The 23,020-nt window shown below is 49.2% G+C and overlaps 1 protein-coding gene and 4 non-coding genes across 11 annotated transcripts; 1 reads left to right on the top strand and 4 right to left on the bottom strand.

The window, feature by feature from the left end:
- Positions 1 to 6,283: 6,283 nt before the first annotated feature.
- Positions 6,284 to 21,450, bottom strand: AURKB (aurora kinase B). 7 transcript variants are annotated; one of them, XM_055304950.1, is made up of 9 exons: positions 20,954 to 21,066; positions 10,506 to 10,578; positions 8,796 to 8,898; positions 8,632 to 8,686; positions 8,190 to 8,381; positions 7,745 to 7,883; positions 7,481 to 7,629; positions 6,756 to 6,930; positions 6,284 to 6,589 (listed from the first exon to the last, which is right to left on the bottom strand). In XM_055304950.1, the coding sequence occupies exons 2-9, from the start codon at positions 10,551 to 10,553 to the stop codon at positions 6,416 to 6,418; spliced, it is 1,035 nt and encodes a 344-aa protein (XP_055160925.1). In that variant the 5' UTR covers positions 10,554 to 10,578; positions 20,954 to 21,066; the 3' UTR covers positions 6,284 to 6,415. The 7 variants fall into 7 exon arrangements, with proteins under 7 accessions (XP_055160925.1, XP_055160924.1, XP_055160921.1 ...); XM_055304949.1 differs by lacking the exon at positions 20,954 to 21,066 and adding an exon at positions 10,907 to 10,971; XM_055304946.1 differs by lacking the exon at positions 20,954 to 21,066 and adding an exon at positions 10,863 to 10,884.
- TRNAW-CCA (transfer RNA tryptophan (anticodon CCA)) lies at positions 19,804 to 19,875 on the bottom strand. Its single transcript has one exon. It is a non-coding gene; the product is annotated as a tRNA-Trp (tRNA).
- On the top strand, positions 20,403 to 20,474 carry TRNAG-UCC (transfer RNA glycine (anticodon UCC)). Its single transcript has one exon. It is a non-coding gene; the product is annotated as a tRNA-Gly (tRNA).
- On the bottom strand, positions 20,899 to 20,970 carry TRNAD-GUC (transfer RNA aspartic acid (anticodon GUC)). The gene has a single exon. It is a non-coding gene; the product is annotated as a tRNA-Asp (tRNA).
- Positions 21,416 to 21,487, bottom strand: TRNAP-CGG (transfer RNA proline (anticodon CGG)). Its single transcript has one exon. It is a non-coding gene; the product is annotated as a tRNA-Pro (tRNA).
- Positions 21,488 to 23,020: the final 1,533 nt, after the last annotated feature.

Here is a 23,020-nt window from a genome sequence, read left to right as displayed (position 1 = left end):
CCACCCAGGGATCCCCTTGATCACATTTTTAAATGGAAAACAGACAACAATGAAAGGAAACAGAAGTACGTTTGTTTTATTTTTATAAGCTTTAAGGTGGGGAAGTCTTTTTATTTTTTTATTTTTTTTATAATAAATTTATTTTTTATTGTTGTTCACTTTGCCAACATGCAGAATAACACCCAGTGCTCATCCCCTCAAGTGCCCCCCTCAGTGCCCGTCACCCATTCACCCCCACCCCCCGGGGAAGTCTTTTTAAAGTAAAACCAAAAATCAGATGCCACAGAGGAAACAGATGACAGACTTGACAATATAATACTGGAGAATACCAACACAGGAAAACCACTCCTCTACAAGCTATGTTAAATGACAAATTGCAGAGAGGGAGAAAAAAATATTGACCAAGGATATGACAGACTGTTAATATTTCTTGACCTTACAAGTAAATTAGCCAGAAGACCTATATGGCAGGAAGGCTTCCGAGGACTTCAAGATTGATAAATTCAGTAGCTCAACAAAATCACGGAGGACCCTGGTTCTTTCCATCTTTATGCTCTATCAACCACTCTTATTCTGCCAATCTGTCTTTTTTTTTTTTTTTTTTTTTTTTTTAAATGAAGTCATGGGATCCCTGGGTGGCGCAGCGGTTTGGCGCCTCTGCCTTTGGCCCAGGGCGCGATCCTGGAGACCCGGAATCGAATCCCATGTCGGGCTCCGGTGCATGGAGCCTGCTTCTCCCTCTGCCTGTGTCTTTGCCTCTCTCTCTCTCTCTCTGTGTGACTATCATAAATAAATAAAAAAGAATAAAAAAATATATGTTAAAATGAAGTCATGTAAAAAAAACGGAACTATGTGTATGTAGTTGTATTCATAAAGATAAGCACAGTAATCAGAAGCTATCCCACATTAACAGCAACTCCAAATACAAAGATGATGCTCTGACTTCCGTGTTTCTTCAAGCATCAAAACCACCAATCTTTTTTTTAAAGATTGATTGATTTGTTATTTTACACACACACAGAGAAAATGAGCACATGAGCAGGAAGAGGGGCAGTTAGGGAGGGAGAGAATCTCCAACAGATTCCTTGTGGATTATGGAGCACCACATGGGACTCCATCCCAGGACCCTGAGATCATGACCTGAGCCAAAATCAAGAGTTGGATGCTTAACCAGCTGAGTCACCCAGGCGCCCCAAATCACCAATCTTTTTGTCCTTCTCTTGTACATTATTCTGTATCCACACTCTTTACATCTGCATCCATCTGATTAGATCCCTGGATTTTATTCCATTTTACCATGTGACATTCTCCACAGATATATACCATTGGCTGCTGCTTTGGTGGTGGAACATCTTTCAGAGTGTCCACTGATAGTCCCAACTGGCCAGTTCCCCACCTAGGTAGCCTGGAGAAAATTTCTCACCCTGCGCTTTGAAACAGGTTGCTACCCATCTTCCTGACCTCAGCTGTCCCCATGGGCACAGAAGGACTGCCGCACATCCAGCCATCTCAGGAACCAGCTTCATGTGGCATTAGAAATCAGTAGATTAGTCAGTGAGATCAATACCACCCCCATCATGTCCAAGTCACATCACAAGGAGACAGTGTGTGAAACTAGCTGGGCTCTTCCCACTATTAGACTCATTCAATCCCATGATCAGCTGAGGAGCACAATATATAAATTCAGTAAGAGGGGCACCTGGGGGGCAGCCCGGATGGCTCAGCAGTTTAGCGCCGCCTTCAGCCCAGGGCCTGATCCTGGAGACCTGGGACTGAGTCCCACATCGGGCTCCCCACAGGGAGCCTGCTTCTCCCTCTGCTGGTGTCTCTGCCTCTCTCTGTGTGCCTCTCATGAATGAATGAATGAATGAATGAATGAATGAATAAATAAATAAATAAATAAATAAATTCAGTAAGAAAGAATCTTGCCAAAGACCAGACCAAAAAAGGTTTATAAGGCTGCAAAACTCAGTAGGTATAGGGTCCCTGGGAGAACATGAATTTCTCCAGGGGGCTTCTCCACCCTCTGTATTTTCAATCTATTCCAAATTTAGAAAGCTACTTCTTTGGAATTACAGATCATGTGTGGGAATTTGTCTCCTGGTTGGGAATTCCATTTTCCGTTCCTTTGGAAAACCTGAAAACTCTTTAGGTCCTGTCTTCCGTCTTTTAGCCATTGTTCTCAGAATGGTTTTAATTTGTGTTCCCTAATAACTAATGAGGTTGAATATCCTTTCACATGCTTATTTGCCATCTGTATATGTTCTTCGGGGAGTGTGTCTCCACTTTTCTATTATTTTCTGTTTCACATATCTTGTAAACTACTTAAAACCCTTTCTAGAATAAGACTATATATTTATACTTATTTATAAATATTCATTTATAATAGCATATTTATAAACATAAATACATTTTTTTTAATCTTTTGACCCTCTTCACCAATTTCTCCCACCCCCTACTCCCTGTCCCTGTCTGTTCTTTGTATCTCTGGGCTTTTTGGGTTTTCTTGTTGATTTATTGTTTGCTTCCTTGTTTTTAGGTTCCAGATATGGTATTTGCCTTTCTCTGCCTGACTTAACTTAGCACAATGCCCTCCAGGTCCATCCATGTTGTTGCAAAAAGCAAGATTTCATTCTTTTTAATGGCCAGATAATACTCCACTGTGTGTGTGTATGTGTGTGTGTGTGTGTGTGTGTGTGTGTATCATATCTTCTTTATTTGTTCATCCATTGATAGACACTCGATTGCTTTCACATTTTGGCTGTTGTAAATAATGCTGCAATGAACACAGGATGCATGTATATTTTCAAGTTAGTATTTTGTTTTCTTTGGAATCACCGGATCCTATGGTAGTTTTATCTTTACATTTTTGGGGACTCTCCATACTACTTTTCACACTGGCTACACAAATTTACATTCCTACCAACAGTACACCAGGGCTTCTTTTTCTCCACATCCTCACCAACACTTTGTATTTCTTGTCTCTCTCTCTCTCTTTTAGATTTTATTTTCAAATAAACTGTACAAGGGGCTTCAACCTGCAACCCCAAGATCAAAAGTTGTATCCTCCACCCACTGAGCCAGACAGGTGCCCCTACTTCTTGTCTTTTTGATAACAGCCATTTTAACAGGTGTGAGGTGATCTCCTTGTGGTTTTGATTTGCATTTCCCTGAAGATCAGTGCTGCCGCTGAGCATACTCTTCATGTACTTCTTGACCATTTGTGTGTGTGTGTGTTTAACAGACACAGACAATTTATTTATTTGACAGAGAGAGCGAGTGAGTGAGAGCACAAGCAGGGAGAGCAGCAGTCAGAGAGAGAAGTAGGCTCCCTGCTGAACAGGGAGCCCAATGTGGGGTTCCATCTCAAGACTCCGGGATCATGACCTGAGCCAAAGGTAGACACTTAACTGACTGAGCCACCCAGGTGCCCCGTTTGTATATCTTATTTGGAAAAATACTTGTTCAGATTTTCTGCCCATTTAAAATCATATACATATTTTTTCTCCTGAGTTAAATATTTTGGATATCCTTATCAGATATCAAATATGACTTGCCAATATTTTCTCCCATTCAGTAAGTTGCCTTTTCATTTTGTGGATGTTTTCCTGTGCTTTCCTTCTAATGGAGGCTAGATTTTTAAATGCTATTTATAACACACACATGACTGCACTTGAAAACAGACTATGTTATAGGCAGGGTAGGATTGTTATTTCCATCTTACAGGCTCATAAAGGTTAAACCACTTGGCCGATGTCACATGGCTGTAGAACAGTGGAGAAAGGAGTAGAACTCAGGGGTGCTAGCCAGCAACTAAAGCTTCTTCTTCCGCAGATCTGCCCGCTGCCTATCAGGCTACAATGAGGGGAGCCAACCACCACTCGCCAGTCTTGCCAGCATCTACACCACCCACGGAAATCTAGACAGGCATTGAAGAGCAAATTATTGGGGCACCTGAGTGGTTCAGTGGTTGAGTGTCTGCCTTTGGCTCAGGTCGTGATCCTGGAGTCCTGTGACCCCAAGGTCCTAGGATAGAGTATCGCAACTGGCTCCCCACAGGGAGCCTGGTTCTCCCTCTGCCTGTGTCTCGGCCTTTCTCTGTGTGTCTCTCATGAATAAATAAATAAAACTTTAAAAGAAAAGAAGAACAAAATATTGGCCAACCTACCAGGAGTATACAACTAGAGCCCCCACCCCCACCCCAGGAAGAAGAATGGTGGCTTTCTGTTTCTTTCCTGCCATCGTCCCATCAGTGGAAAGATAAGGTAATCATTAAGCACCCAAAGTGAACAAATGTTCCAGTCAGCTGGACCCAGCATAGTATCTTTACTTAAAAGAATTTCAACAAGGACAGTTTTCCCCCATGCCCAGGACACGAGCCCTTGTGTTCTTTGTAGGGTTGGTCAAGTAGGATGTTGGCTGTGTGGGATGTGGGGTGGAATGTAGGGTTTATGTGGGATATGGAATTGTCATATTGTCACATTATCTAATTAAGGGGGTGGCTCTTGCTAGAATATGTGGAATTTTTATGAGTAAGGAGATGATGCCTCTTTGCCTTTGTCACTGACAAAATGTCATGACACAGATCTCTTGATTCTTCCCATTGCTTAACGTAGGCTGTGGGTGCCACTCTAGACAGAGAGAAGAGCCAGTGCCAAGGCCTGGAGGTGGAAACAAATTTGGCAATATTCAAGGAACAGCAAGGAGCCCAGCGCTTTAGTGATCGAAGGGGAAGAACAGTTGGGAGATGAGCCCCAAGTCAGGCAGGGATTTTTTTTTAAAAGATTATTTATTTATTCATTTTTAAAAAAGATTTTATTTATTTATTCATGAAAGACACACACAGAGAGAGGCAGAGACCCGATGTGGGACTTGATCCTGGGACTCTGGGATCATGCCCTGGGCCAAAGGCAGGCGCTAAACCACCCAGGGATTCCCTATTTATTCATTCATTCATGATAGACACACACACACAGAGGCAGAGACACAGGCAGAGGGAAAAGAAGGCTCCATGCAGGGAGCCTGATGCGGGACTCAATCCCAGGACTCCAGGATCACACCCTGAGCCAAAGGCAGGCGCTAAACCGCTGTGCTACCCAGGGATCCCCTAGGCAGGGATTTTTAACTCAGTTTTATTTTTACATTTTATTTATTTGACAGTATGTGAGAGAGTACAAGGAGCGGAGAGCAGCAGAGGGAGGAGAAGCAGGCTCTCTGCTGAGCAGCGACCCCAACTCAATCTCAGAATCCTGGGATCATGACCTGAGCCAAAGGTAGACCCTTTAACTTCCTGAGCCACCCAGGCACCCCAGACTCAGTTTTAAAACAGATGGATGTCTGGGTCTCAACCTAGGCAAATTATATCTGCATTTCTCAGACTGAGGTCTGAGAGTTCTATTTCCTTCGTAAACCCTCCAGGTGATTCTGGGGAGTGTAACCAGGATTGAAAATCAGACCTTGCCATGGAATGAGTTTGGATTTTATTCCTAAAGTACCCGAACTTCTCATGTGGAGAATGGGCCAGGAATAGAAGCAGGAAGAACAGTTAGGAGGCTGTTGCCACGACCCAAGCCAGAGGATGGTGGCTTGAATTAGCATGAGAGAAGTGGATAAGGAAGGTGCGGCTGGGACACCGTGGACTTCGTGGGCCATAGGAAGGATGGGATCGGCAGAAAGAAGGGAGAGAAACCAGGGATGTAAAAAGGAAATTCTTTTTTTGCTTTTTAAAGGTTTTATTTATTTATTCATGAGAGACACAGAGAGAGAGGCAGAGACATAGGCAGAGGGAGAAGCAGGGTCCCTGCGGGGAGCCTGATACGGGACTGGATCCCAGGACCCCGGAATCACGCCTGGAGCTGAAGGCAGCTGCTTGGTCACTGAGCCACCCAGGTGCCCCCAGATATGGACTTTAAAACTGGGCTCTGCCACTGTCTGGGTGTGTGATTTTAGGGACTATGTAACTTCTTTGTGCCCTGTACTAGATCCTGAGCGGAGCAGGAAAATAAACACGGCTTCTAGGGTGCAGCTATGTTCAGTTGGCAGAGACTGAACCAGAAGGAAAGACTAGATGCAGCACATGAGGCAGTGGGAGTCCAGGAGCAGCAGAGGGGAGCCCAGGCCCCAGCAGCCAGGCCCTGGGAGTCAGAGCAGGGGGAGAAGCAACATGGGGAGGTGCTGAGAACGAGGGTAGGTGGTGCAGTGCCCGCCAGGCCCCATCCTCTCCCTCTGGGGAAGCACCCCCCACCCCCAGCAGTCTCCACCTGTAAGCATCTAAACTCATCCGTATAAAAAGTTTCAGCCTTTATTAAATAAAAAGGAGGTAGAAGACAGGTAAAAACAGGCCAGGCACCCCTTCTTCCAACTACACATATAGAGGCAAACAGACAGACACAACCGAATAAGTCACAGGGACAAGTCAGGGGATGGCCTGGACAGCAGAGGGAGGCAGCATCCTCCGAGAGTGGGCCCGGACCCAAGGGTGGGCCGAGACCTGGGACAGGGGCAGCCGTTCTGAAGGGTTGTGCTTGAGTAGCTTGGAGATGAGGTCCTGGGCTCCCATGGGTACAGAAGGGGGGAATTTCAGGTCCACCTGCAGAAGGAGAGGAAGGAGGGTCCCCTTAGCTTGATCCCAGTTGCTTCCTCCTTGACCACCCTCATTCCATTTGGAGAAATTACACAGGACCCCTGCACCTGCCAGCCCCTGGCCCCCCTAAGTGGGCACAAAGCCCCAGCCGGGCACCAGGGCACCCTCCCACCTTGACGATGCGCCGATAGGTCTCATTGTGAGAAGCGCTCTCGAAGGGCGGGTTGCCCACCAGCAGCTCATAGCAGAGCACCCCGATGCACCACAGGTCCACCTTCTCGTTGTGCATGCGCCCTTCAATCATTTCTGGAGGCAGGTAGTCCAAGGTACCGCACATCGTCTTCCTCCTGGGTGGGAGGGTGGGGGACCTGGATGAAGACCACCTCCCTCTTTCCCCAGCTACCCAACAGGGAGCTGGACGACCCCAGGATGTGCCAGGGGAGTGTTTTGACCAAACTCTGGCAGGGCCCTTGGGCAGGAGTAGGGTGAAGATATAACCTGGAGCCCCAGGGGTAGCATTACGCACCCTCTCGGCATTTCCATGGGGAGGGACGTGTCTTAAAATAATCAGATCTACGGGCAATGCTCATCTTAGAATTAACGGGAAAACTGGGTGGGGATGCCTCAAGGTACATCAGGCATGTCCTGCAGAAATGGACCAGGTTACACGTCTAGCTACAATACTGCTACAAGGTCATTACAAATGAGCTGGGCGACATGGTGAGTGGGTCCCCCAATATACCAGGTAGGAAATCTGGGCAGCAGAATTGTGAGGCTCCTATTTTTGTAAGTCGAGTGTCAACGTCTATAGGTACGCGTGGATGAGCCCACACATGTCTGGGTAACAAGGTCTGGAGTGGTATTATTCTGAACGTCCCCCCACCATTCACACCGTACCTTAGGGAGGGGGCATGCACGGACCAGCCAAAGTCAGCGATCTTCAGCTCTCCCTGGAGCCCCAAGAGCAGATTCTCTGGCTTTATGTCTCTGTGAATCACCTTTTTCCCGTGGCAGTACATCAGAGCATCTGCCAGCTCCTCCATGATCTGGGGGGGCCAACGAATGACAGCAGGTCAGCCAAGGCTGCCCGCCCCACAGCTCCACGCAGTGGACCCCCAGGCTCGGCCCCCTTGGAGGCCCCAAGTGCCCACCCTCCCCGACCGTGGCTGTTCGCTGCTCGTCGAAAGTGTGGCTCTTCTGCAGCTCCTTGTAGAGCTCCCCTCGGGGGGCATACTCCAGAATCAAGTAGATCCTTCTCCGGTCATAGAAATAGTTGTAGAGACGCAGGATGTTGGGATGCCTGCGGGAGACAGGGACGGGGACTCAGGCGGCATCCTGGCCTAAGGAAATGGGAAGGATGACAGTGGCAGGGGGGACACACTGGGGTCACATCTGGACCAGACCGGGGACAGTGGGGCTGGTGGTGGTGAAGGGGAGCCAGAGGTGGCTCTCTGGATTCAAGACTCTGGCTGGGGCTGGGAGCTTAGTGGGAGCTCAGAGGGGCTCTGGAACAGGTACAGAGCAGTCTGGATGGGGCAGGTTGGGTGAAAGAGGAGCTGGGGGAGGAGCAAAGGGCCTGGGGCCGGTGGCAGGGTAGGACTCATACTGCAGATGGGCCTGGATTTCAATCTCCCTGCGCAGCTGGTGCTCCACGCCCTCCTTTTCTATCTGAGACTTGAAGAGGACCTTGAGAGCCACGATGAAATGGCTTTTCTTCTCCCGAGCCAAGTACACATTTCCAAACTTGCCTTTGCCCAGAGGACGCCCAATCTCAAAGTCGTCGATGGTGAAGGACAGCCTGATTGGAGGTGGGGGGGAAGGTGGCCAAGTGGCGGCTGGTGGGTCCCCCGAGCTGGCCACATTCTCCCCTGTCCCCCAGCCCGCCTGCCCCTGCTCAGTCCTGCCCCTTTTCCCCAGGGAGTTGAGGATGAGTTAAGGATGGAATTAGGCTTTCTCACATCCCTGCATCCGTGCTCCTCCCCTGGGTGGCCACCTCTCTCATGTCCCACCTTCTCTTGTGCCACCCCAAGCAAGGCTTGGGTACTCACATTGAGAAGTTGGGTATCCCACTGCTGTTCTCCACCACCTTCTGCCCAGGGGCAGCTAAGGAAGCAATAGGTGAGTTGAGGCCCTGCCTTTGACATTTTCAGCCCTGCACCCTCCCTGGAGACTCTAGTTGCCTCCCCTCAATCCTGTACCGCATCCCAGTTACCTGTGGGCTGGCCATTGGAGCGGCTCATGAGGACAAGTGCAGACGGGGTGGCGGGGTCCTTCCGGAGGACTCTCTGGGGCAGGGTGTTCAGGCCAGGCTGAGTCTGAGAAGGAGCAGTGGGGAGCTCTGAGGATGCCTTTGTCCTGGGCACCCAGCTGGAATGTGCTGCAAGCAGCATTTCAGTACTTGTGGTAGGGCCACCCAGCCAGCCACCCACACGTCCCCTGTTCACAGAGGAACACTTGAGACCATAGTTTTGCTATTCAGCCCAAGGCCCCTCTGCTTCTCCCTCTGTATTAAAATGGGTTCTTAGTAAGTAACCTAGGTTGGCCTAAAGTAAGGAGCAAAATATTCACCCCAACACCAAACATTTCACCTCCCTGGGCTGGCCCACATCACATTTTCAGGCATGAAACTGTCCAGCCTCTAAGGTTCCATCCAGAACCCCACACTCATTCACCTCGCCTCCACTGGGGAGGTGAGGGCCAGGTAAAAACCAACAACAAAAAAAACCAACAAAAAAAAAAACCACCCACAATTCCAGGGGTGTTAGCAGAGACATTCTCACAGCCCCCTAAAAAACTGTCTAGGGGCACCTGGCTGGCTCAGTCAGTAAAGCACGCAACTCATGATCTCAGGCTTATGAGTTTGAGGCCTGTGTTGGGTGTGGAGATTACTTAAAAATAAAATCTTAAAAAAATAATTAAATAAATTAAAACCTCAGTCTATTAAGGTTTAGATAAGGTCCTTGAGGTCTTGAATGTTACAATAGATTCCAATATTTACCCCTTTACAACAACAGACTTTGCAGACACTGGGGGCTACTCTGGTGGCTTGGGACCACTTCTCTCTTGCATTTTCTCAAAATAATATACACAACTTTCTTGTGGGAGTGACCACTGTAGAAGTGACAATGGTTTCTCTTTCAGCCTCTTTCTTGCCAGCCTCACTAAGTGCTCCGTGAGGGCAGGAGCTGGTGGACGAGGGGACAGATGGATGTCCCAGCCCCACAAACAGGGAGCAAAGCCTGTGAGAGCACCTTCCTTTTTCTTGGCCAAAAGAAGAAAGCCTCGTGCCCTAAAAACCCATTCCTGAGCAGCGATATCAGTACAGAACTTAACAAATAAGCAAGTTGAACAAAATGAGAGTCCAGAAAAAGACCCACATATAGATGGGGCTTTTATATGATAAAGGCCTCATTTCAAATGAGGGGGTAGACGGTCCACTAAAAGGTCTCAGGACCACCGGAAAATAAACCGTTTTGGATCCGGATCTCACACCACTCACTCAAACAAATTCCAAATGATTAATTTAACATGTCCTGCATCTTTTAAACCTATAGTAAAAATCCGTTCAGGGTTTATCTCTACTGCTTGTGTAGCCTATTTGTTCAGGACAAGGGTTGGGAATCACGGCCCAAGGGCAAACCCGCTTGCTCCAGTCCCAGATATCGTTTGTATATATGACAAGTAGGCTCCAGCCCCGCAAAAGTCCTGAGAGGCTGATCAGATTCCGGTTGGCAGCAGCGCCTGCCAGGATGTGGTTGCAAATGACCAGACCGGATTCTGCCGGCGAACTCTTGGGATCCAGGCGTAGGGGCAAAGCGGAGACGTCTGGGAGGGGTCGCCCTCCGCCAGACCTCAAAGCCCCAGGCAGGTGGGGTGCAAATCTCCACGCGGGTTGGGGAAGGGGCAGTGGGGAAGCCCTTACCGTCTGCCGGCCGTAGGGCCAGGGGTAGGCGTTCTCCTTCTGGGTCATCGTTAGAGGGAAGAGGGGAGGAGAGCTGGGCAGACAAGGGAAACAGAGCGGTAAGAAGCGGGGAAAAAAGGGAGCGAGAGAGGGAGGGAGGGGTTGGACCGATCGAGGCGGAAGCGCGGGACTGGGGCTGCTGAAAGGGAGCTGGTCACCTTGCTGGCTCATCGGGGCGCACTCGGGCGCTCGTTTCGCCGCCCCCAGCCCCTGCTCCTGCACACCCGCCCTTTCAGGACCCTCCCTCTGCCCTTGAGCTCCCAGGGGCCCCGCAGGTGCGCGCGGGCCGCCCAACGGACCCCCGACCTGCCCGATCACCTGTCCTCTCCCAGCGCAAGACCCGCGAAGGGGAGCCAGCTCACCTGGAGCCCGTGGCACAGCCACCCCCTGGCCGCGGGCAAACGACTGAACCTGCCGGGCCGGGCCCCCGTCGAGGCCCTTTCAAATCTCCCGCCCTGGCCCCATTGGCTGAGGGCGCTGTCCATGCCCGACCCTCATTGGCTGGACACCCTGCGACGTAGACCTTGGGACCCAATCAGGGAGGCTGAATGCCAGAGGCGGCCCTCCGGGGTTCTGGCTGGGACGAGTCTGGGGCATCCTGGAGTCAGATGTTCGCCTGCCTTCTTTCATTCACTTAAAATTTCCATATTTCTGGAAGTTTTCCTCCTGTGCGTAAGAACTAGGGTTTTTGTTTTGGACAGATGGGAGAGTTCCTCATGCCAGCACCATTTGTTAAACTACCTTGCTCTCAGTGGGATTTAAACGCTATCCTTGCCCAAAGCAAAGCACAGATTCCATGCAATCTCTATTAAAATTCCAAAGGCATTTTGTACAGAAATAGAAAAAAAAACAAAAAAAACAAGACAAAACAATATTGCATTTGTATGGAGCCACAAGAGAACGCAAATAGCCAAAGCAATCTTGAGAAAGGACAAAGCCACAAGCATCACAGTTTCCTGATTTTGAACTACATTCCAGAGCTGTAGTAATTAAAACAGCCCGGTATTAGCATAAAAACTGCTCCGTAGATAAATGGAGCTGAATAGAGAGCTGAATAGAAATAAACCCACACATATATGGTCAATCGATTTCTGGAAAAGGAGCCAAGAATACACAATGGGTAAAGGGGTGGTCTCTTCCACAAACGGGGCTGGGAAAATAGGACAGCCACACATGCAAAAAAAGAAAAATAACTGGATCACTGTCTTACACTATGCACAAAAATTAACTCGGAATAGATTAAAGACTTGAACATAAGACCTGAAACCAAGGAACACCTAGAAAAAATTCAGGCTGTAGATTCCTCGACATAAGTCTTGGCAATATATATATATATATATATATATATATATATATATATATATATATATATATATATTTAAATCTGACACCAAAAGCAAAAACAAGACTAAAAACAAATGAGAGTCTACACTGAACTAAAAACTTCTACAAAGCAAACCATCAACAGAACAAAAAGGCAATCTAGTAGTTGGAAAAAAATATCTGCAAATCATATACCTGATAAGGGGCTAATATCCAAAATATCTAATGAACACATACAACTCAATGGCAAAAAAAAAAAAATCGGATTTAAAAATGTGCAGAAGATTGGAATAGAAATTTTCCCAAAGAAGACATACAGCTCACCAACAAGTACATGAAAGATGCTTAACATCATTCATCACCAGGGAAATATGAATCAAAACCACAATGAGATATAGCCTCACACCTGTTAGAACAGCTATCATCAAAAAAACAAGAAACAACAAGTTTTGGTCAGGATACAGAGAAAAAGGGACTGTGTGCTGTGGTGGGAATGCAAATTGGTGCAGCCACCATGGAAAATAGTATGGAGGGCTCATCAAAAACCTAAAGACAGGACTACCATAGGATCTGGCAATTCCATTTCTGAACATTTATCCAACAAAAAGGGAAGCAAAATTCAAAAAGATACCTGCATTCCCACAGTCATTGCAGCCTTAGTTACAACAGCCAGGATATGGAAACAACCAAATGTTTACAAATGGATGAACGGATAAAGATGTGGTGTGTACATATGTATGTGTGTGTATATCCTGGAATATTAGAATATTATTCTGCTATGAAAAATAATGTAATCTTGTGAGTCATAACAACCTAGATGGCCCTGGTGGGCATTATGCTAAGTAGAATGAATCAGAGAAAAACAAATAGCGTAGGATCTTTCTTATGTGTGAAATCTAAAAACAAAACAAGGGAAGGTTCATGAATATGGAGAACAGATTGGGGGTGCCAGAGGTGGTGGGGGTGGGAGAAATGAGTGAAGAGGAGGTCAAAATGTTAAAAAAAAAAAAAAAAGAAGAAGAAGAAGAAGAAAAAAAAAAAAACCCAGATCATTATAGCAATAGCCAACTGATACAGATGTAAATGTTAGTTGATTACAGATGATTATACTGTTGAAAAAAGTAAGCTGAAACGTGTGTGGTATTATTTCTTCTATTATACTAGCAGGATAAATGGAGGGAGGGAAATATTCTTGAGGCCCCTGGGTGGCTCAGTGGGCTAAGTACCCAACCCCTGGCTTTGGCTCGGGTCATGATCTCAGGGTCATGGGATTGAGCCTCCCGATGTGATCTGTCCTGAGCATGGAGTTTCTCTCTCTCCCTCCACCCCACTCTCCAGCGTGGAGCCTGCTTCTCCCTCCTCCTGTGTCTCTGCTTCTCTCTCTCTCTCTCTCTCTATCATAAATAAATAAATAAATAAATAAATAAATAAATAAATAAATCTTTAAAAAAATAAAATAAAGTCGTGTGAGGCTCTTTCCAAACACTAATGTCATAATAGAGTTAATAAATACATAAATACATTTGGGGGCCTTCTGTGGAATAAGTAGTGGGTATTTGTAACTGTCACCTGTCCAACACCCTTCCTCTTTCTTCAAACAACACCCTAACTTTGCTTTAGGGGATTACCTGCTCCCCGCCCCCGGCCTCCACTCCCCACCGCCCTTCGGGGTAGTCAGTTTCCAGTGTAGTCAGTTTGTTTCTGCCAATTCCTGGTCCCTAATTTCATGGAGACCTATTGTAATGGACCATGTGGTTATCTAGCTAGTGTCCATTCTCCCAGCCATTCCCACTTTCAGAAGACACCTAGAATTTTCTGGGTCTGAGAGGGAAGCTGACCCCATCGCAGGTCCAGGATTGGATGCTGATTGATTTACACCAGCCAACATATTTTATTCTGGGATGGTGGGTTCAGGAATCAGCATGTGACCCAAGTGACCCAGGGCATGGAGATTTTAGGATTCTTGTCCAGAATGTTGGGCAGAAACTTGTTTTCTCCACAAAGCCCACCTTGCTGCTGGTGGTGCTCTGGAAGGGGGCAGCCTGAGAATGGAGTCAGTTTTGGAGAAGGCCTGGGTCAGGAACCCAAGACCTTGAGGTGTTCCTCAGCCTCTGGATGCTTATTTTGCACTTTCCTTATGGGAACCGGCAGGTCTCTTCCCTAAAGCATTGACTTAAGAGTTTAGTCATTTGCTGCCAAAAGCATACTGATTGACACACATCCACAGACCTAGAGTGTTCTTAGCCATAGAGGGTGAATGAACGAGGCAAAACTACTGAGAGTCAATCGTTTGATCTACAAAAATACTATTTTCGTATGATTCAGCCAAATGTAAATCCATGAAGTTCTTATGGGTTTCTACATCACTTCGGAATGCTTTTGGCTGCAAGTTACAAAAACCCAGTTAGCAGTGGCATGAACCATAGGGACCTGTTTTCTCTTACACAGCAAGAAGTTATCAGGTAGGTGGTGGTTGTGTTAGAGATGTGGACTGGCCTTTCTATGATTCTCTGGCATGTCCCTTATGATTGCAAGATGGCCACGAAAGTTCTCTGCCCCTTTTATCAGGACGGGGAGAAGCCTTTCTAGACATACCCAGTAGATTTCTCATTCGTCAAAAATGTGTCTCATGACTCTTGCAGCCGCTGGAGTGAAAGTGGCAAGGGGTCGTGGCAGACCTATGTGTGTGTCACAGAGGCTTACAATTTCATTCTGGGGAGCCCGAGATTAATATAAAAAAAATCAGAGATCTGGGGCACCTTGGTGGCTCAGTTGGTTAAGCTGCCAACTCCTAATTTCAGCTCAGGTCATGATCAGGTCCTGGAATGGAGCCCCATGATGGGCTCTGATCTCAGCGGGGAGTCTGCTTCTCTGTCCCTCTGCATCCCCCCCCCCGCCCCGTTCTGTCTCTCTCTCTCTCTCTAAAATAAATAAAGTACCCCCAGAGTACTTTATTTCTCATGACCTAGTGAAGGGAGATTTTTCTGGAATCAGTGCCTAGGTGGGATATGCCTGATAGACCCAATACAGCGTCCCTGCCCCCCCCCCACGTCTTTAAATTCCTACTTGCACATTATGCCAGAAGATATTTGGCCTTTCAGGAATATTTGATGGGCCAGCATAGCATCGGGATTCACATTATTCACAAACAAAACAAAACAAAAACTATCTGTTCTATCGGCTAGGCAACTATCAGCTGCCCGTTCAAGTTAGTGAACAAAATCTCTGTTGTTTATCCCAGTTCTTCTCGAGCTGCCATGAGGAGCTGTCAACTGTTCTTGCTAGGGCTGAATTTTTCCCAAGACTAGGAAGGGTTAGAATTGGCTTGTGATCCAAAGGTCAGGGCAGATGGTTAGGATATTATAATGTTCAGGAGGAACCGATGTTAGTCTCATTTATTTCTGAGAACGGAATATCCCCTGAAGAAGTTCCAAGATGTGAATTCTCATCATCAACCAATAAGTCTCTTTCAGGAATGAGTAGACTCAGAAGGGTCTGGAAGAGTCATGGTGATTGATGCACAACTGCATGATACACTACAAACCCTTGCATTGTACACATCAAAATGGTTAAAATGGTAAATTGTAGGTTAAGTGTACCTTACCACACACAAAAAAAGTGTATCTTGCCACAAAAAAATTATGAAATATTTCAGATATCAAGAATACTTTTTAGGGGATCCTTGGGTGGCTCAGTGGTTTAGCACCTGCCTTGGGTCCAGGGCTCCTGGAGTCCTGGGATTGAGTCCCACATCAGGCTCCTGAATGGAGCCTGCTTGTGTCTCTGCCTCTCTTTCTCTTTGTGTCTCTCATGAATAAATAAATAAAATCTTTAAAAATAAATAAAAAATATTTTAAAAAGAATACTTTTTAAAAGCATAACTACTGGGCAGCCCCGGTGGTGCAGCGGTTTAGCGCTGTCTACAGCCCAGGGCATGACCCTGGAGACCCTGGATCGAGTCCCACATTGGGCTCCCTGCATGGTGCCTGCTTCTCCCTCTGTGTCTCTGCCTCTCTCTCTAGCTGTGTCTCTATGAATAAAAAAAGTACAACTACTGTTCAATTCTTTAAATATTAACACATTTTGCCCTATTTGCTTCTGTTTTTTTAAAAAGTGAAATAAAAGGTATACGGGTAAAGCTCCAGGGCAAAATTTTAAGAATTAACTCTATGTATATACAGTTTCTGTGCCATTTTCTATTGTCTTAAAAAAAATTCCTGTTAGAGGTAATCAGAGCTTCTAATTCTATCCTCCACATCATTTAGCCTCCTTTTTCACACCTTAATTACTTATTTATCTTAGAGATTTTATTTTTAAGTGATCTCTACACCCAATGTGGGGCTCGAACTCACAACCCAGAGAGCAGGAGTCACATGCTTCACTGAGTGAGCCAGACCTGCCTCTTTTCTGTGCTTTTATTTTTATTATTTTTTTCTTTTTTCTGTGCTTTTAAAACTTCTTGTTCCTCTGTTCTGTGTCTTGGGTTAATTCGTGAATTTTTTTTTTAAATAGCTAACTCTCAAACAGATTGTGCCCAGTTTCTTTCTTTCTTTTCTTTCTTTCTTTTAAGATTCATTTATTTATTCATTCAGAGAGAGAGAGAGAGGCAGAGACACAGGCAGAGGGAGAAGCAGGCTCCATTCACACCTGGGCTGTAGGCGGCACTAAACCGCTGCGCCACCAGGGCTCCCCTGTGCCCAGTTTCGAATGTAAGACAGACTTATTTGGTGACATCTGTCATTCATGTGTAAGATTTCTAATGAGTTGATTGCAAGTCAAATGCAAATGATTTTAATTGCAGTTTTGACTTTTTGTCTCATGATTTGATTTTGTTATTTACCTTTTTACATACCAGGACCACACTTGCTTAAGATTCTTTGTCAGGGGATCTCTGGGTGGCGCAGCGGTTTGGCGCCTGCCTTTGGCCCGGGGCGCGATCCTGGAGACCCGGGATCGAATCCCACGTCGGGCTCCCGGTGCATGGAGCCTGCTTCTCTCTCTGCCTGTGTCTCTGCCTCTCTCTCTCTCTCTCTGTGTGACTATCATAAATAAATAAAAAAAAAAATTAAAGGGTTTCTATCTTAAAAAAAAAAAAAGATTCTTTGTCAGACTGCTCCATACCCTTATTTTCATTTATGTTCCAATGATTGTCTCTGTTTCAATTACGTTCTCACCATGAAACTTCATCTGTTTTGGGATTTGCGTTTGTAACTTCCTCTTGGCTGGAAGAGCTTTTAGTTTTTGTGGTTTTCTCTCTCTTTCTTCACGGTCACTTCTCCCTGAGCTATAATTTGGTCATTGCTATTACCTTTCCTCCTTGCTCCTAGATCAATCAAGTTTTAAAAAATATTTATTTCCCCCCCAAAAAATATTTATTTTTAAGAAAGATTTATTATGAGAAAGAGAGAGAGAGGGAGAGAGAGAGAGAGAGAGAGAGAGAGAGAGAGAGAGAACCCACACAGGGGGAGGGAGAGGGAGAGAATCTCAAGGCGACTCCTTGCTGAGCCCAGGAGTCCCATGCAGGACTGGATCTCATGACCCGGAGATCACGACCTGAGCAGAAACCAAGAGTGGGAAGCTGAGCCTCCCTGGCACCCCCAATCAGTTCTTATAATGATATTTGGGGGCTCCTGCCCCTCTGTGATACCGAGGGTATCTCAAATGCAATCACTGATGAGAGGGAACATTGCATGTGTTTCTAGTCTCGGGGCTGCACCTGAGTCCCCCCTGCCTTTTCGCACCTGCAGCTCCAGGCAAGGAGTTGGCTGTTTTTTATAGCCTCCTTTTCTGACACAGGGACACCACTGCAGCTCTGCCTTCCCTCCCTGTCCCCAGTCAGTCCCTGTTTTCTTATAAGACCTCAACAGCTTGCTGCTGCCGCACACTTGTTGGCTGGGAGCTCTGCAGACCTGTACCATCAGCCCGGTTCAGGGCTTTGCATTTGGACCACTGAATTGTTCATTTCTAAGCCTAGCTATGGCCTTTTTAGCTCACTGTATTTTAGATTTCATCTATCAGTGCTACGTATTTGAAGCAAACAGGGCAGGGTGGGAACTCACTGTGTTGTTTCTGCCAAAAATCCAGGCTTTTGCCCAACACCAGATTTTCTGGATGGGCCCTAAGTTGGTCTATGAAGGATGGTCAGCGATGGGGAGCATGAGGTGCATGTCTGCAAGAGAGAGGCAAGACTCAGCTCTAGTGGCTTGTTACTGTGTGAACGTGTGGCCCAGGTGTGAACAGATCTTTCCATTTTTAAAGAGAAGCTAGAAATCTAGATACACATGTAAAATTTACTGAACTGTAACTATTGGCAAATTAGTCACCAAACTTCTATGGACTGGATTTGGTCTATAGGCTAGAAATATTCCATCCCTAATGCCAGGGCTCTTCCAGACTGTAAACCACCCTTTGCAACCATCCTTCCCTCCCTGGGGTCACCAAGCTTTCCTGGTCACTCCTCTGGTGGGCTTTTAGGGAACACCAGGCATCAGAAAGTCCGTAGACTTGGGTGTCACAGGTGAGTCTCTGAGCCTACCCACCTGCAATCTCTGTCACTTGGCAAACGGCTCAATCTTTCTGGGTGTCACCTCTAAAATGGGCATAGTTTGGGCCATCTGGGTGGCTCAGCGGTTGGGCATCTGCCTTGGGCTCAGGGCGTGATCCCCAGCCTGCATCTGGCTCCCTACGAGAAGCCTGCTTCTCCCCTTGCCTATGTCTCTGCCTCCCTCTCTGTGTCTCATGAACAAATAAAATCTTTAAAAAATAAGAATAAAATGGGCATAGTTCTACAGCCCTGCAGGGCCGGTGTCAGGACTAATTGAAATAAGGTCACTAAAGCACTCAGCACCCTGCCTGTCCCACAGCAAGCCCTGTGGGTCAGCTATGGTTATGATTAACACATCCCCTGGCCCCAGTGGACGAGAGAAGGATCTTCCTTATGAATGAATGTCAGCTAATAAATGCTGAATGCAAGACAGAAAAAAATAATTCCCCATTTTTTATCTCCTAAAACGTACTCTGCTTAGGGTGGGCAGTGATGGGGAGCGGGGCTGCCTGCTGCCCCGGTCACATGCCTTCCGAGGCAGGGTTGCAGGAGCTCCTGGGTTGCTGTCGCCTTCCTAAGTCATCAGCAATCCCCAGTTGGAGCACGCACAGCTCAGCCGTGAGGGCGGACTCCCTGCCTCCGTCTTTGCACAGGTGACTCAGCGACCACTCCAACAGAGTGGAGTGGCTGGAGCACCCAGACAGCGGCTGGGGAGCTGAGCAGACGCGGAAGGCGAGGCACAGTGTCCAGCCTGCGAGCAGGCGCGTGGTGCTGAGCCCGCCCAAATTCCTCTTTTGCAGCCCAGGCCTGGTCCCTCCAACGGAGGCCCTGTTAGTTAGGAAAGAGATGTCCAGGAAGAAATTTCCCCCTGGGAAGGAGAAGGCCTATGGAGTGGCTGGCCTGCATTCCTCTGCTCCCTTCGCCTCCACCAACAGACCAGAAGCAGCAAAATTGCACGGCTCCAGGCTTCTAGGGACATTTAGGAAGTTTGGGGAACATCTGCATTTAATTAATTAATTGCTACTTATAATAATTATCAATTCTTGCCACACCCTTTCCAACAATGAATCTCTATTGCTCCAAGTACCTTTTCTGAACAAGAACTCGAGGCTGTTCCGTGAACAATTCGCGTTAGGATACCTAAAACATCTATGAGACTAAAGGTATCGCTATCCGCTGATTTGACAAAAACAGTGCAGATGCAACATTAATTCCTAAATTTGTATTTAGAATATTTAGAAAACGCATACATTTCGGGGGAAAAAACCAAAACCTTAGAGGCGCCGGAGTTAGTATTCTTTTGGTACAATGAAACGAATTTCAACCTCCTCTTCCTTTGCCCGAAAGGAAAATACCAAGGCAAATCGAGATAACGAAAATTGCAACCCTTCGTGACCCCGACGTGATTTGAACACGCAACCTTCTGATCTGGAGTCAGACGCGCTACCGTTGCGCCACGAGGCCCTCCCGCGTCCGCGGCGGCCCGGGTCTCGTGAACAGAACTATCGTCAGCAGCAGGGGGCGGAGCCAAAGCCTCAGCCCCGCCCCCCCGGGGGTTCATCCCGCGTCACCTCCAGAGCCGTGCGCGGTCACCTGGGGATGGAACCTCCTCCTGTGCGCAATCTATGCTTAGGGGCTCTTGGCGCATAGCCCAGCTCTTTAACCTCAGGACACACAGAGAAGCGGCTAGTGTGACTTATTTCCGGGGGTGACAAAGCCATCGCGGTGTCGCTGCAGCTCTGGTCCCTCCCCTAAAATCTTAAATGTAACCCCGGTTTTATCAGCGACTCAGAAAGCCCCTTTCACTAGGTCCTCGGAATCTTGCTTTGTCGTGTGTCGGCTGTGCGCGGTCAAGCGCTGTCCCTTCCGGGGTGACAGGGTTGTCTCGGGTCCCCTTGGGTCTCCCCGCCTGGTCCACACCCACCCGCCGCTCCGCCTCGCGCCTGGGCACGCACCGAATCCTTGACGTGGGGAACGTGGCCCTGCCACGGGCGTTGGTGGTATAGTGGTGAGCATAGCTGCCTTCCAAGCAGTTGACCCGGGTTCGATTCCCGGCCAACGCAGCACTTTTCCCCCACACACAAACTTTTCAAAACCTCGCGCCGGGATGGCTTTTCCGCGGGGACCCTGTGGCCCAGTCACCGCCCGCGCAGGGGGCTGCACGCCCAGAGAGCCCCGTGACGGTGCGCTTCTGTCCTCGCTCCGACCGCGTCTCTAAGCACATTCACTGAACGGAGGGGACCGAGGGCTCATTCGGCAGCACAATTCACATGCAAGTTGCTTTAATGCAAAACACAAACTCGAATTTTTAGAATATGAGCCCGAGCGCCAGGGGCAGCACCAGCTATCCTCTCTACTTTGTGCCTTCCCGTTCTCCTTTCTTTTTAAAGAAAATCTCCACCGCACGCCCTGGGACGCATACTTCACCGTGAATAGGATTTTATCGTAGGACGAGAAGAACGAAAGAAAGCAAAAAGCACACCGCTTCTCCCCGTCGGGGAATCGAACCCCGGTCTCCCGCGTGACAGGCGGGGATACTCACCACTATACTAACGAGGAGGGAGCCGGGGGAGGCGCCCTCCGGCTCGGAGATCTGGAGCCGTGACCGCGATCGGCCGGGGCTTGCACCCTTCCTGCCGCTTGGGAAGAGCCAGCCGGAGACCCCCCCGCTCGCCCTGGACCGCCGCCAAGCCCACGGAGGCCGAGTCGTGGTGGGTCCCGGCCCGTTCCGCTCCCTGTCATCCGCAGCCCCGGCCCCCTGGGCCCGGACCTGCGCACGAAGAAGGGGGCGGGAAGGCGAAGGGCTGGCCCAGGTCGGTGCGCTCTCCCCGTGCGCGCCCCCCGCGGGCAGGCCGGCCGGGCTGTGCGCTCGGAGCAAAAGAGCTCCCGGCGAACCTGCTCCAGGGTCTGGCCGGCTGCGCGGGGTCTGCGGGGAGGCCTGCGCGCGGCGCCGGTCCCTTCCACAGCGCCTCCGGGCGTCCCGGTCTCCGCCAAAACCAAAGTGGGGCTCGTCCGGGATTTGAACCCGGGACCTCTCGCACCCGAAGCGAGAATCATACCCCTAGACCAACGAGCCGACGTGAGAGAACGCTCGCGGACGCCTTTAGAGGTCGTAGCAGGCCCGATGCGGTCCAGGGCCACGGCTCGCGGTGGGGGCGGCCTGGCGCGCGCGCGGGGACCACCCGCCCCGACGCCGCCGACTCCCGAGCGGGCTCTGGGGATCTGCGCGGGCCCCCGCGCGCTCCGACTCCTCCCAGGAAATAACGTCGGGGAAGTAGGAGGGAGTGGTCTCGGCCTCCCGGGCTCCCCTCCCTCCCCGCGCAGCTCTCCGGGGCTACCCGCTCGCCGTGGTCACGGTCTCCGTCACCTGGGGTCTCGACTCTAACGGGCCGCGCCCGCCGCCCTGGGACCCAGTGCGCTGGCGCAGAGGTGCCTGGTTGGGGACGATGAATGAGCCCTGAGCTGCCTAGGTGCACACCTGCGCCTCCATCCGCCCCTGCACCTGTCCACCCTCCTGGAGCGACGAGCAGCGCCAGGGCCCAGGCCAGGGAATAATTCCCGTGGCCGAGAAGACCCACGGAAGAGGAGTCATTGACGAATGGGGGGCGGGGCGGGGTGGGGGACAGGCGGCATCGGGGCACGGAGCCGGGTCTGGCCACCAGCACTGGTTACAGGACTTCCCGCCAGTGCGATCAGGTTACCGGTATCTTCCCGTCTCCCCTCCGCTCTCCCCTTACCTCCTAGGACGGCCAGGCAGGAGCCCCACCCCCTGCCGCCTAAGGCCCCCAGACGGTAGGGGGATCCGAGGCAAACGCCTGCACGAGTGTCTAAGGCCAGGCCTTAGGGCCTCGCAGAGGGTTCCGGGCTCCGGGAGCCTCTAAACGCTTAAGGCCCTCAAGCGTGCCCTCGCCCTGGGGCCACCCGGAGTCGCGGCGGGACACGGTGGCGCCCGGTGCCCGCCACCTGCGCTGCCTCCCCTCTGCTCGGTGCCTGCTCTGGGGAGTTCTCCCAGCAGGGTCTGAGCAGCCGCGGCCCTGCACCTTCTGGTAGCACCTCGGGGCTGAACCACTTTGTTCCACCTGCCGGTGGTGGGATTTGTAGGGCCAGGCCCTTCCTAATGCCCAACTCACCGATACTTTGGTGGGGAGACATCAATGAAGGATTCAACCCTTCGCTTTTTCTTTCCTGCGTGTCCCCTGCGTGTCCCTGCCCCTCCTTTCCTGTCCGTGTCCCAAGCCTTTTTGCGGGGCTCAAGTGCTGAGGGCTGGTGTTCCAGCATCTCCCTCTCCCTTTTGCAATTTGTGTCTCCTCTTAGGCCCCAGCGTTCCCCCCAAGTCTCTAGTTACTGCTCTCTTAGCTGCTCTCAAGCACCTGAGATCTGCCCAGAGGCGGAGCCCTACCTCCCTGATAGGATGGGATGAGCGCTGTGGCCCATGTCCCTAGAAATCCCGGGCGGTCTGAGAGAGTGCACAGATAGCCTGAAGCGGCATCCGTGGGCCCTACTTTCGGAATCCAAGAACTAAGGTATAAACTGATCACTGTTTAAGTTTGGTGTATTTTACATTTTCATGGGAGTCAAAGCTTTACGCGGAAATAGTTGTTTACTAGA

Source organism: Nyctereutes procyonoides, unplaced genomic scaffold (genome assembly GCF_905146905.1).
Source record: "Nyctereutes procyonoides isolate TBG_1078 unplaced genomic scaffold, NYPRO_anot_genome, whole genome shotgun sequence".
Classification (NCBI taxonomy): Eukaryota; Metazoa; Chordata; class Mammalia; order Carnivora; family Canidae; genus Nyctereutes; species Nyctereutes procyonoides.
This window is presented reverse-complemented; position numbering and strand designations above follow the sequence as displayed.